Source organism: Ornithodoros turicata, chromosome 1, assembly GCF_037126465.1.
Source record: "Ornithodoros turicata isolate Travis chromosome 1, ASM3712646v1, whole genome shotgun sequence".
NCBI classification, from domain to species: domain Eukaryota; kingdom Metazoa; phylum Arthropoda; class Arachnida; order Ixodida; family Argasidae; genus Ornithodoros; species Ornithodoros turicata.
This window is the reverse complement of record NC_088201.1, coordinates 175,257,596-175,270,542: the sequence shown is the minus strand read 5'-3', so window position 1 is coordinate 175,270,542 and position 12,947 is coordinate 175,257,596. Positions and strand designations below refer to the sequence as shown.

The following is a 12,947-nucleotide window of genomic DNA, read 5'->3' as shown; positions in this document are numbered from 1 at the left end:
TATAAGTTTGCTTGCTTTTTCAGCAATGTATTCAGATGCCCGGAGGAAACTTAATGACCTGCAATACACCTCTGATGTTAACTCTGATTGTGAAGGGGATGGAAGAAAGCGGAACCGCTTCCCACCAAAACGCTTTATTGAAGACGACTCTGAGGAGCTCATGCAAGGTAAATACCCATCTTGAATTCTGAATGTTTCTTCTTTCTTCACAAATTCACATTTTTACAGAAACAGACAAGCATTCACACCTTTCATCATCCCAACATGTGGACCAGGGCCTTTTGAAGTCACATGAAGCAAGGAAGGGTAATTTTGCAAAGTGTACACTCATTTGCTTAGTTTTGGAAGCTGACGGGTCAGAAATAACCGTTATAAATAATAATATTTAAAGGGACCATGAAGAGATATTTCACAAAAGCATGACCACTTACGTCTGTATTGAAGAATTCATCCTGTGTAGTATGTACACAATCGTTCAGGTAGCAAAAATATTCTGTATTAACCATGCTGTGAACTGCAGCTGCTATGACAGGGCACGAAGGCAATCTGGCCGTGGCGTCAAACACTGGTTATTTTGCCGATTGGCGGATGGTCATATGCGACCAAATTTGAAAATCTATAAGTGGCTTGAAAACTTTATTATATCATATTTGACTTGGAGCTAAGATGGCATTTGACTGCTGACAATTAAGCCTACTGAAAGTGTAATGCGGCTGTTGATCGTCACTACTATTACTGGAGCACTTTTTCCTCTCTGAGCTGCTGCTTCGTCGGAAAATGTATCGCCGTGTCTTTGAGAGCTGCAACGTACGGAACGACCCCCACACACTTGTTTCTCTCAAGCTCTTTCTAATTAAGCTTTCGTAGTTCCTTTAAAGTGGCCTCATGTGTATGTGCAAGATGCATGTTTGCTAGTTTCCTGCTGCTGCAATTCAGCAGCCTTCTTCCCACTGTTATTTGTATAGTCAGTGTTACCAATGACACAGTACTGTTAGCCGTATGTCCCAGAAAACGTGACATTGAATTATGTACTATTGTTGAGAAGGCTGTGCCATCTGGAGTTACGTGGTCAACAGCATTTGTTTTACTAGGTTTTTGCCACATCTTGGCATGAATGTATAACATTAAGTTTTGTATCAATTTTTATAAACTGAACTGAAAAATTTGACAAGGTCTTTTTTTAATCCTGCCAATATCAAGTGCATGTCAAGTTTACTCAAGTTCATGGTAATTGACACTGATACTGAAGAGCTACTTCATGGGGGAAAAAATAGCTCAACACCATGCTTTTCGGAGCATTTGTGCGGAGTCTTTATGTACCTTTGTTTTCAGCCCAATGAAAGGAGGTTATGCTCAGCCCACACAGGCATAGTACAAAGAGATAAGACAGGGATGGCCTATTGCATTCGGCTTCCACCGGAATCATGCTTTTCTTCTCTCAATTTCAAAAATGAATTTTTTTTCTACTATCGCTTTATGGGCTGGGTTTAGCAGCGTCCTTCCATCGAACTGCACAAGGCTCCCTAAGAATTCATTGAGTGCTATGCTCTGGACGCTCCAAAACGCATGATGTTCGTCTTCTTTTTTTTTTTTTTTTTCAGCTGGTATATCTGCTCAATGCCCTTGTTATTTATCATGAATTTGGGTAAATTTGGCATTCGCTTGACCTATGGTTGGCAAATTTTTGAGTTCGGTTCCTAATAATTAGCATAAGTTAGGTTACATTTGGCAGGTACTTCACATTGGATGGGTAAAAAAGTGGGCTTTACTGATCCAACTTTAGAGGTCCGTTTGTAAAATTTTACATCATAAAACTTAAGTTAGATGAGATTCCCATCAGGAGGTGGCAAAAACCTAGTAAGAACAAATGTCGTTGACCACATGATTCTAGGTGATGTAGCTCTTTATTATGATTCAATGACAAGTTTTCTGGGACACCCTGTATAACTTTTGCACAATACATGATGGCAGCCAAAAAGAAGAAGCCAAGACAGTTGCCACCAGAATCTGATGATGACATAGACACCATCATGAATGCTCCGCCTGTGCCCTCAAACTTCCCATGCCCTACCCCTGCTGGTGGATCATGGTAAGCATGTGGTGCAGTTTCATTCTGCAGCTTAATTTTTAATGTTCTAACATGGTATTGCAAGCCCGCAGTGGGAATGGAGAGCTGGGCTAGTTGGTTAACAGATATGTCGAAAAATGCTGAGTGAATACACATGGGGATAGCTAAGACTGGCTTGATCCTAGTATGAGCCTGTCTGCTGTTGTGCTCGTGTCACTTACTGTTTTTCATCATAGAAGCCCACTGCTGCCAGTTTTCTTTTTCTCATCGGTGGGATTTGTGTTCTTCATGGCTTAGCTTTTTGAACCTTAAAGGTGTTAAGACAGACAGTATCTCACATGAAAGTAGGTGACTGTTCTTTGTACCATTATGAACGTGCATTGGAAGTTCCACAACAAAAAGTAATAGAAATGGTGAAAATGTGTGCCGCGAATACAAACTGATGCAGCTCTGTCAGCACTTTGTTTGGGAGTGTGTTTGGGTTTTTACCTGTCTAAGCAAAATACATAGAGTAATTTTTTCCTTCAGTATTCTGATTCGGACGTGCAGTACGATGCATCGATAATGTAATGCACCACATCTATGAAAGTGTCCCAACCCCTTTAAAGCATATCATGCATTGCTGCCGAATCTAAAATCAATGGTGAGTACTAATATTATTTCTCTTGCACATTTTTAGGTAGCATGGTGGAATACTGTTCAAGCTTGCCACCAGATATTCAGTGCCAAAGGCAGGAAAGACAAGCAGCTTCTTCACATTCTTCCTGTAAGCAGAGACCTGCTGCTGTTCACTGGTGTTTGGATGGCGTCTGTTGGATGTGGCTAATTTCAGCTGCTTTGTGGTAAATTGTTACAAGCCTTTATTTCACGTTGCAGACCCCGGCAGCCCACGAAGTGGTAGGTTCTCAACAGGACAACCAGCAGCTGAACGAGCCAGCGTGCATGAAGTCATGCCACAGTCAGGTATGTCACCTCCAAGGTAATTGCTTAATCCAAAGGGCATCGCAAGTGTAAGCAAATGTTTCATGCATGTGGCTTTAGACCCTGCATTACATACACGCTCTTCTGCAATGAAAATGAAGTGTAGAACTAAATTTGGCAATGAGGGTGTCACTATGCTGCCATTCGTCCTTCCAGTTGTGTGCCTCTGGATTGCAATACTAAAAGTGTAGGAGGGCTATTCATTAGATTTCTGACCACTTTTGTTTTTGTCAACTACTTTGGCTTGTGCATGCACTGATTCTGGCCGGTCTTGCTGTGTCCATGGCTCGGCGTTTCTGGCCTTCGAAACTCACGATCACAATCATCTGATAAGGCGTGAGTTCGGGCCCTGCTACGAGCTCAAGTGAAGGTCGACATGGCGTGTCAGTGAGCTCGATCATGCCGGATGTTGGTGCACTCATCAAATAACGTATATGTGGAATGATCGAGCTCACCGACACGCCATGTCGACCTTCGCTTGAGCTCGTATCAGGGCCCGAACTCACACCTTATCAAATGATTGTGATAGTGAGTTTCGTAGGCCTGAAAAGCCAAGCTATAGCTGTGTCAGCATATCGGAACTGTCAGCAGTCGACTGCATGAACACTATGTTATTGGTGTTGGCCCTTCTTGTTTGCAACCGGTTACTTTACATTGCCTTGACGTTGTGCATCTAGCCAACTGCCAATTAGAGCTAACCAATTGATGCAAACTAGTGATAGTACCATAAAAGACACGAACAGTGGCAGCAACTAAGAATAAGTATTTGGTGCTGAACTAACTGGTTGCTATAACTGTGGAAGTAATTGATGGGATAGAGTGTTCCTTCCCTTGTGTGTAATGTACATCAGAGCTGTTTCACAATTTTCTTTTCCTATACTGCACTAGATTTCCAGAGACAAGTTTTGCGGATTCTTCACATCATGCGACTTGCACAGCAGGAGCAAGGCGATCTCCTTCATGAAGTGTCTAGGCAACTTGTGCATTCAGACCCCATTGTTGCTGAAGCCCCTCTAGTACCAACTCCATTTGCATCCTGCGAAGCTCTGGTGGACTTCAACGACTCACTTAATGAGCATATGGAGACACGTTTGGTATGTAGATCATGTGATGTCAGTGGGTCACAAGGAATATATGTGATATACCTTGACCTTTGCATTGCATCATGCACATGTCGTGGGCTGGTGACCCTTCGGGACTCTTGCTGGTTGGACAAAGAAAGTCCGAAATATCGAGTGTTGGGGCTGTGCGGCGACCGAAATTTTGAAAGTTATTATACATTAACTCACGGGCGCTGTTCCCGTCCGTGAACTTGTCTGAATAATCGGGCATGCCCGAAAAATTAGTGAAGGACTCTAATAGCATAGCATACCATAGCATAGCATGCTATATGTGTTTAGCTTTCCATGGCAAACCACAGTTCAGCAGTATGCTCTTCCTGGGACCAGTTCTGTTAACATTCCCTAGCTGTTCGTTAACACAACAAGCAGTTGTATCCGAGCTGTGTGTAAATGCTGTAGTCATGCACCATTCATAGCTCTTCAAATGTGTTCAATTCCCAACATTTTGCATGATGCAATAATACATGAAATGCTTATGTTCTGTGTACACAGTTTGAAAATACTACTATGGATTGCATAGTTTCTTTTTAGCTCTATAATCCTACGAGCATTGTGGGTACTAGTGAATCATTTCTGTCAGGCATTTTTGCTACTTATGCAGAAACTGCAAAAACTATTAGTATCAATACATGAGCTTATCTCACAAGCCAAATGATTGTGAGAAGTAATTTTTCTGCACTTGGGTGTAAAATAGGAGAAATAAGAATATGCTGTAAATTGATGCAGATTCCAGGTAGAAACCTTCCTTTATGCTAAATTTTGGCAGAAATTCAATGAACAGTGATGGTTTGATACAAAGTGTGGTATAGTTGTGTTTGCTGCAAAACAAGCCAGTGTGCATCTTTTCAGTTCCACGTTTTCCAGTTCAGTATCTGTAGGTTTCAGCGAATACAATTTTCTTGGTAAACTCAAGTTTCACCCTGAAGAGGCAACCTTCAATGTTGGGTGCAAATTCAGGGAATAATCAGGTGAACCCTAAACCTTCAGGCTCTGCTCATGGTGGATAGAACATATTGTTTGTTTGTTTTGATTTATTTGTATCGTGCCTACCAATGGCTGACAACAGCCCACTGGGCAGTGCACTACAAAAATATATGCAATTCATAAGAAATGAAGAACGTACAACCAGCTGAAATAGCAGCTGAATATCAATGCAGGATTAAACAAAATAACAATCGGGAGATAGTCGGACATAATCAGTTGCAAAATAGACAATGGGCAGAACATTTGTATTGATGAAGATTCATGGAAATATCAGTGTCGAGATGGTTAAAGCCAGGGTGTCGAACCGCAAAAAATACGGGTTCGGTTCGGGTTCGCGTTGTTTTGATTTCGTTCCGGTTCAGTTCCGGTTCGGCCACGCCAAAAACCGAACCGGTTCGCAAACCGGTTCAACGCTTCCGTTTTATATGTTCCATAAAAGGTGGTGAAAATTTGTGAAATCCATGATATAGGCGCGTGATGATGATACCGATGTGTCTTCGTTCGGGGATAAAGAGGAACTCTTGTGCTGACTTCTATGTCCGAACCGTTTTGTTGCGAACCGGTTACCGCTATTATTTTTTATGGTTCTGCTCCGGTTCGGGTTCAGCAGTGTTCCGAAAATTTCGGTTCGGGTTCGGTTCGACACCCTGGTTAAAGCCATAAGAGAAACTGGATACGAAACGTAAGGATCATTTCCTCATTAACTGGTGGGTAGAATAATACGAGCTTTCTACTGAGACGAATAGTACAATAAAAATGTAGCGTAGATAATAGGTGAGAGCAGATAATATGGCTATGGACCTGCTTATACAATAACAACAGATCATTCATAAGACGTCTCCAGCTTAACAAACGCAAACCTAAATATATATGTAGGGCCTGACTTCTTGGGGGTACACCAGACTACGCCCGATATTTACCCCCGAATCAAATTTGCAAGAACAGGGTTTTACCTGATATTTCACCAAAAACTGCTGTACCAGGGGGATCTGAAGTCATCACAGCTAACACAGAACTTTGGAAACCTTTGTAAATTCATAAATATGCACATACAAATGGTCAAACAAGAGACCCTGCTGCGTCTACATGCATGGACTCTGTCTACTGGTATTATGCTGACTAAATCAGACTTATGCCTGGTTCTGTCCGATTCAACAAGAATTGGGCTGAATCGGGTTCAGTTAAGCCCAATTACAGCCAAATTATTGAAGCAAAATATTACCCGATATTTACTACATTTTGCTGAAAAATAAAACCCGAAAAAAGTCAGGCCCTAAATATATGCAGAAAATGTAGCCCGCAAGAACACAGTCTTTTGCATAGGACACGTAAAGTCTCAGTTTTGTGCTGTGTTAAGTCAGTAATATTTTTTTTTTGTGTTAGAGCCTTTGAAATATTTTCTACTTTCAGGTTGAAGAGCTTGCTCAGCTTGGGGGCAGCGAAGTGAGGCAATCAACGAGAAAGATACTTGAGTATCTCCTGACAGACTACGTTGCAGCGGAATTCAGCTGGTTAGGTCAGAAGGGCAAGCGGAAATTTGGACAGCTGAAACTTCCACACCTTATCATCCGTGAGTATATTACTCCATGGAGTACATGCAACATAAGGAATACCAGTGGTTTTAGAAAAGTTAGACCCAGTTAGGTCGTGGAACCCAGATCAGGGGTCGCTAAAACTGAAGTGAATTTTGTTTTGCAAACGTTAGTTGATGTGATGAATGTTTTACTGACAATCAGTACCTTTAGTGAAGCAGAATGAACTGTTAAATTAAAGTTCAGGGTTCCTTTGATCCTTGTTCAAATCAGATTGTAGAACAGCAAAAAATACGGGTTTGGGTTCGCGTTACTTGGACTTTGTTGCTGTTGAGTTCACGTTCCGCTGTGCCAAAAATCGAATACTGATCGATACTGCTGATGTCTGCATTGACGTTTTTGGTGTCCTGTCCTCCGTTTAGCGAGAGAAATGGATGATCACCTGTAAACAACGTCCACACTCATGCAGCGGTCTAGTCCTGCTGCTGTCTGTTCTCCAAATGGCTTTTCTTTTCTTTTCGCATGCACAATGCAAAAAAGATACACTTAAAGGAAGCCAAATAAGACAGGCGTTATTTTGAGGTACTGGTGCGGCACACTGCTTTCGCAGTGTCAGTTGATCTGAAACTGTCCAGAAGCATGCTGAAAATAAGTCTGCCAGCCTTGCTGTGTCAGATTTCATAGTAGTGTAGGGCTTGCAACATACTTGTCTGGAATCGACAGTTTGCTGTTTATCTGGCCTGGAATCTCCAGGCATAGCAAGATTGTTTCTTTCGGCTAATATACTGGGAAGCATGCCGTACGTGTCTATTAGTCAGGAGAATTTTTCTTGCACCACCTGTAGGTTTCAGACAGGATAAACCACAAGCAGTCGATTCCAGACAAGCAATGTCACATGCTGTACCAGTGTGATTTACCGCCGAACCAGGCAGGGTGGACCAATCAACCTCTCCACTTTTTTTTCTTTCAAACATATATTAAAGCCTTGTCCCTAGGAGGCATATTGGGGCTGAGAGTAGTTGAAAATAATTGGTGGTTATTTTTAATAAATCATCATTCAGATGTGGGCATTTCGACCATTGCGCTTCCTACAAAGTTTAACAACGAGTGTCTTCATAACTATGCTATATATCCAGCTGAATTTCCACGTACTGTCAGGTAGGGGCAGCTTTGTATCCTAAGTCTCGAATATTCTAAGGTTTGCCTTTGAGGAGATAAAAATCACAAAGTTGCCTGATGTGTAAAATATGGTACATTTTGGGAACCTGACTAGTCGTCTCCCAGTTGTGATAACCAAAAGTAATCTACATAATTGTGTTCGTCTCAAAATGCCCTTTCTTATCATATCAAGTACATCGTATTGGGGTTTGGTGCGACGTACTCAACAGTTTTTTGTGACGGTATCTACCGAAACTGCATAAATTCGACAGAACGCATCCCCTATTTCCCCACTCATGACATTGTTCGTGTTACTCACAAACGTTCCACATGACGACTCAAAACAGCACATCAACAATTGCTTTAGAGATGGTCGAAGTTATGCTGTGAATGATGTTGAGTTACGAATGTAACTTCAACTCTCTCTGAAGCTAAATTTTTGTGTTTTAAGTCGTCATGAAGAACATTTGTGAGTAAAATGAACGATGTCACGAGTGGGAATATATGGGATGCGCGCTGTCGAATGTACGCATTTTTGATAGACACCCCTCACAAAAAGACTTGCCCCAAATCACAATACGATGTACTTGCTATGATAAAGGGCACTTCGAGATGAACACAATGTTGTAGATTACTTTGGGTATCACAACTGGGAGAGGACCAGTGATGTTCTCAAAATATGCCATATTTTACTGATGAGGCAGCTTCAAGATCTCCTCAAAGACAAACGTTAGAATCCTCGGAACTTAGGAAGCAATGCTATCCACCCCTGATAATGTGAAAAAAAAAATTCAAACTTCGTAGGAAGCGCAATGGTCGAAATGCCCATATCAGAATTATGATTCATAAAAAAATAACCACCAATTATTTTCAACTACTTTAAGCGCCAATATGCCTCCTAGGGACAAGGCTTTAATATATGGTTGAAAGAAAGAAATTCGAGAGGTCGACCGGGCCGCCCTGCCTGGTTCTGCGTGAAATTACCCACCAGTTAATCCAGAACACGAAGGTAATGTGTGTCAGCACAATTGGGTTCCCAAATCAGGGCTATATTTATCTTTCAAACCACCACCAGTAACACAGGCACAGTTCTTCGTATGCTTCTCCACTTCTCACTCAAATTTTTACTGCTCGCATATAATGGGAAATGTTTGAATGCTTGCTTAATTGCATTATTCGCTGGACGATGGCAGGCCACTCGTCTTTTAGGAAATAGAGCAGTTGCTAGCGGAGGACAGCCACATCGTTTGCTTGGAAACCCGCAGTTTGACAAGCCATAGCCTCCTGTATACTTCAATGCCTGCCCAGTCGAAGCGGAACCCACGCAAACCGGCTGACCACTGTGGTGGCGCCACATACAGAGGGTATGATGATCATATCGCTCTGTTTTCTGGCGCGTGATGTTTCTGTTTCACGTGTGACTGCAGTGTCGTCTGCCTGCCAGCTTGTTCTGTCTGTCTGGTGTCAACCTATACTCTCAACTGCTTGCAAGTGTGTCACTATAGATGTAAACCGGTAAATTTCTAGGCTGTTCATTTAAGTTGAGGTATCAAGTCAATCATCACGAGCCAGCAAGCGCAGCAATATGATCATCACAACCTCTGGCATGTGGTGCCGTCGCCGCATAGTGCGCTGAATGGCCGTTCTGCCTCGACTGGGCAGGCATTGAAGTAAATAGGAGGCTATGGACAAGCATCCGCGTGGCACCTCCCCTCTGAAGAGCAGACAGTGTTGATGCTCCTGCGCTTCGTGAAAAGATGCTGAAAGCATACTTGCTATATGTCTTTGGTTGCAGATGTGGGCATATGTCTTGTTTCTTGCTTGTGAACACATGCACAGTTCTTAACTTGAGTTTGCGGAATTATTTTACGCAAAAAAATTCCAGGTGTTTTAGCTATTGGTCTTCGTTTTAGGCGTTGAACTGGTTGTCATTTTTCAGGTGCCGTGAGGAAGAACATCAGGCTCTCTGCAGCCACTAGATATGAAGTGGAGAGCGAGATCAAGACGTGGCTCCGTCACGCAAAAGAACGCTGCACCAGCCAGCGAGCACTGACTGACCATGCACCTTCACAACAGGACTGAGTGCGCTACAAAAAAACGTACCTGTGAAAGTGCAGTTTTTCGTACATGGCATTCATTTTTAGGTTTTAGTTGTATCAACTTCTGGTTTTACTTCTAGTCTGGCCACATTCCTTTGCGATGTTTGAGAGTTTGAACTGATTTTGAAGCACACAGTTTGAAACGAGACAGTTTCACCTAAGCCAGTGTGGAGAACTTCATAAGTGTAACGACTTGAAGGTGAACATGTTTGGCACAAATGTGTCTGGTTGGGATAAACTCAATGGGAGGAAAAAGACTAACACCAACTAAAGTTAAATCAAGAGAGGTACTGCCGTTTCTAAGTCTACTGGCTCCTTTCTCAGGGGTGACATTTGAAGCCAGAGAGACTTTCATACAAGAGTATTCACCGTTTTTTCTATCACATGGCCCAGGCCATTAACATAGACAGGCAGTGCAACCAAGTGTCGATTGAACGTGCCAGGACCCAGTGAGCAGCCGCAGCCTGAGGTTCGTCTCAAGCTCAGTGATATTGGCATTCCTGAAATCAATAACATTACCTTTCGTTCGACAGTGTTCAGCTAATGCACTTCGTTTCATGTCACACTGTTTTTGTGCTGTATCCCACAGCATTATCTGTTCCACGATTCCATTGAGACTTCATGTGCAGAATGTGCTGCTGCTTATATCGGGTATGCTAAGAACTTCTCGCAAAGATTACATAAACAACGCCAGGAAGTATGACATGAAGCAAAGCGCCTTAGCTTAACACTGTCAGGTGGAAACCACGTCATTGATTTTGGGAATGCCAGTATCGGCGACTGCTCATTGAGTTGTGGCACATTCAACACGCAAACATTCAACTGTCAATAGGAACACTACACAGACTGTAGCTCAAAAACCTCCGCATAGAAAGTGAAAATAGAAAACAATGACCACTCATGACCAGTGTGAGCAATTCTCCCTAGCTTCGAATCGTGGCCCACAAGGAGGAGCCAGTAGGCTTGGAAATGTCGTGACCCTCTGGCGCGAACATTGGCTGGTGTTTTTCTTTTTTTCATTGAGCTTCTTAAGTGAACTTAGCTTGAGGACTTTTTCAACATATTTATCTTTTATCTCTATTGCGGCTACTCCTAAGCCATTTTACCTGTGATATTTTTGAACATTTATGGAGCATATATTTTGCGAGGCTTTGTTAAACGAAACGTGTTCAAAGTGCTTTTAATGCAGCTGTACAGGGTGTTTCCTCTAGCTGCACTGAATATTCAGACAGACATAAGTAGCATTATAAAACATGCCCCGTACATGCAATAATTAATTTAGTTGTTACTTAAAGTATAACAGTTCATTAGTCTGCTAGGCCTCGTTCCTGATGACTACCATGTGCAGTTCAATCTTCAATTTTTTGACTACTTTGTGATGAACATTTAGACTTACTGACTTGTTTCAATTTATCCCATGTATGGTATTTTGAGGTAACTGCGTTCAGAATGCTTGAAATAAGCACAATGTGTATGGTGCATTGACAAGAGTAGGACCTCTGAAGTACTTCACAAGCTGTGATAAAACAGACTGCATCATACGCAATGAGGTATCAAAAGTGCAATTGTGTCCTGTCGCTTAGGCAGTATAGTTTTCATTGCATTATACAATTCATGGGAAATGCGCTTCGGTACTATTGCCTGCCTAAAATATGCCTCCACATTGCTTGGTGGCAGTTAGTGTTTGTGCTACCCTTTACACTACCCTGTGATATCCTGATGTTAAGATGGGAGCAGTTCTATTTTTGTCTACTGAAGTGCCTGACATTCAAGTGTATTGACAAGAGTAGGACCTCTGAAGTACTTCACAAGCTGTGATGAAACAGATAGCATCAAATGCAATGAGGTATCAAAAGTGCCATTGTTTCTTGTCACTTAGGCAGTAGTTGTCATTGCATTATACAGTTTGTGGGAAATGTGCTTCGGTACTATTGCCTGCCTAAAATATGCCTCAACATTGCTTGGTGGCAGTTAGTGTTTGTGCTATCCTTTACACTACCCTGTGATATCCTGATGTTAAGATGGAAGCAGTTCTATTTTTTGTGTACTGAAGTGTCTGGGCAGGCTTGCCTTATGAGTAACCCTTGTTAACTTTTGTATGGAAGCATAGAATACTGAATAAAATTTCTAGTCACTGTGAACAGGCATGTGTGATGGAGCAGCTTGTATTATAAGGTGTATATATAGCATAGGGGGAGGGGGCATACTACATTAACGTCCTGGAATGCCCAGGACAACATCCTGAAACACCCAGAAAATCGTCCTGAAAATGTCATAAACGACGTCACGAGGATTGCCCAAACCAAGTCCCAGGCTGTTGCAATGACAGTACGAATGATGTCCCGTAGTACGTCAGTCGGACTATTCGGGATATTTTATGGACGTCTGATTATCCGGTTGGTGATATCTTATGGACGTCCTCAAGATGTGCCTTGGTTGTGTGGGTATATATGGAACAGCTATACCGATGCGAAGCCAGTCTCTGTCCTCAACACTGCCATGAATGCATCTTGTGTATTCTCCGCCATGTCCCTCATGCACGTCAGCAACATGGTTGGTGATACCTGAGTACAAAAATGAGAACAAATGCCACTAGTGACAGCAGCTAGATGTAATGTAGTTGGATATTTTTTAGTTCCACAGATCATCAGTTAACTGGCTCATACTTCTCCAAATTGAGAGGCGCAGGTTTGTGTCTGCACACGAGTACATGTGGTTTGTTGCTGATTGGATCCATAACCCAATCTTTTCAGAGTCACGTCGCTTACTAGCAGCAGCCATTTTTTTCTTGAGGCATATACAACATAATACACTGTATTGTATCTACTGAGGCACAAGTTTTTGTTACTGGAACAATAACAGCGATATTCCTTTGTAGTGTTAGCGCCAATGGATTTGGTCATGCGTGCATGACGCATGAATGCACTTTACACATTGGCACACAATTGAACACCCAGAATACTGTATACACTACGCTATTGCACCTGCCTTTAGCCACGTGCCA

The 12,947-nt window shown here is 42.3% G+C and overlaps 1 protein-coding gene across 1 annotated transcript; it reads left to right on the top strand.

Annotated features, from left to right (window-relative positions):
* Positions 1 to 232: 232 nt before the first annotated feature.
* On the top strand, positions 233 to 12,078 carry LOC135373188 (uncharacterized). The gene is made up of 7 exons (XM_064606431.1): positions 233 to 306; positions 1,972 to 2,089; positions 2,748 to 2,834; positions 2,945 to 3,031; positions 3,938 to 4,143; positions 6,565 to 6,724; positions 9,784 to 12,078. Exons 2-7 carry the CDS (start codon positions 2,035 to 2,037, stop codon positions 9,924 to 9,926), a joined length of 738 nt encoding a protein of 245 aa, XP_064462501.1. The 5' UTR covers positions 233 to 306; positions 1,972 to 2,034; the 3' UTR covers positions 9,927 to 12,078.
* Positions 12,079 to 12,947: the final 869 nt, after the last annotated feature.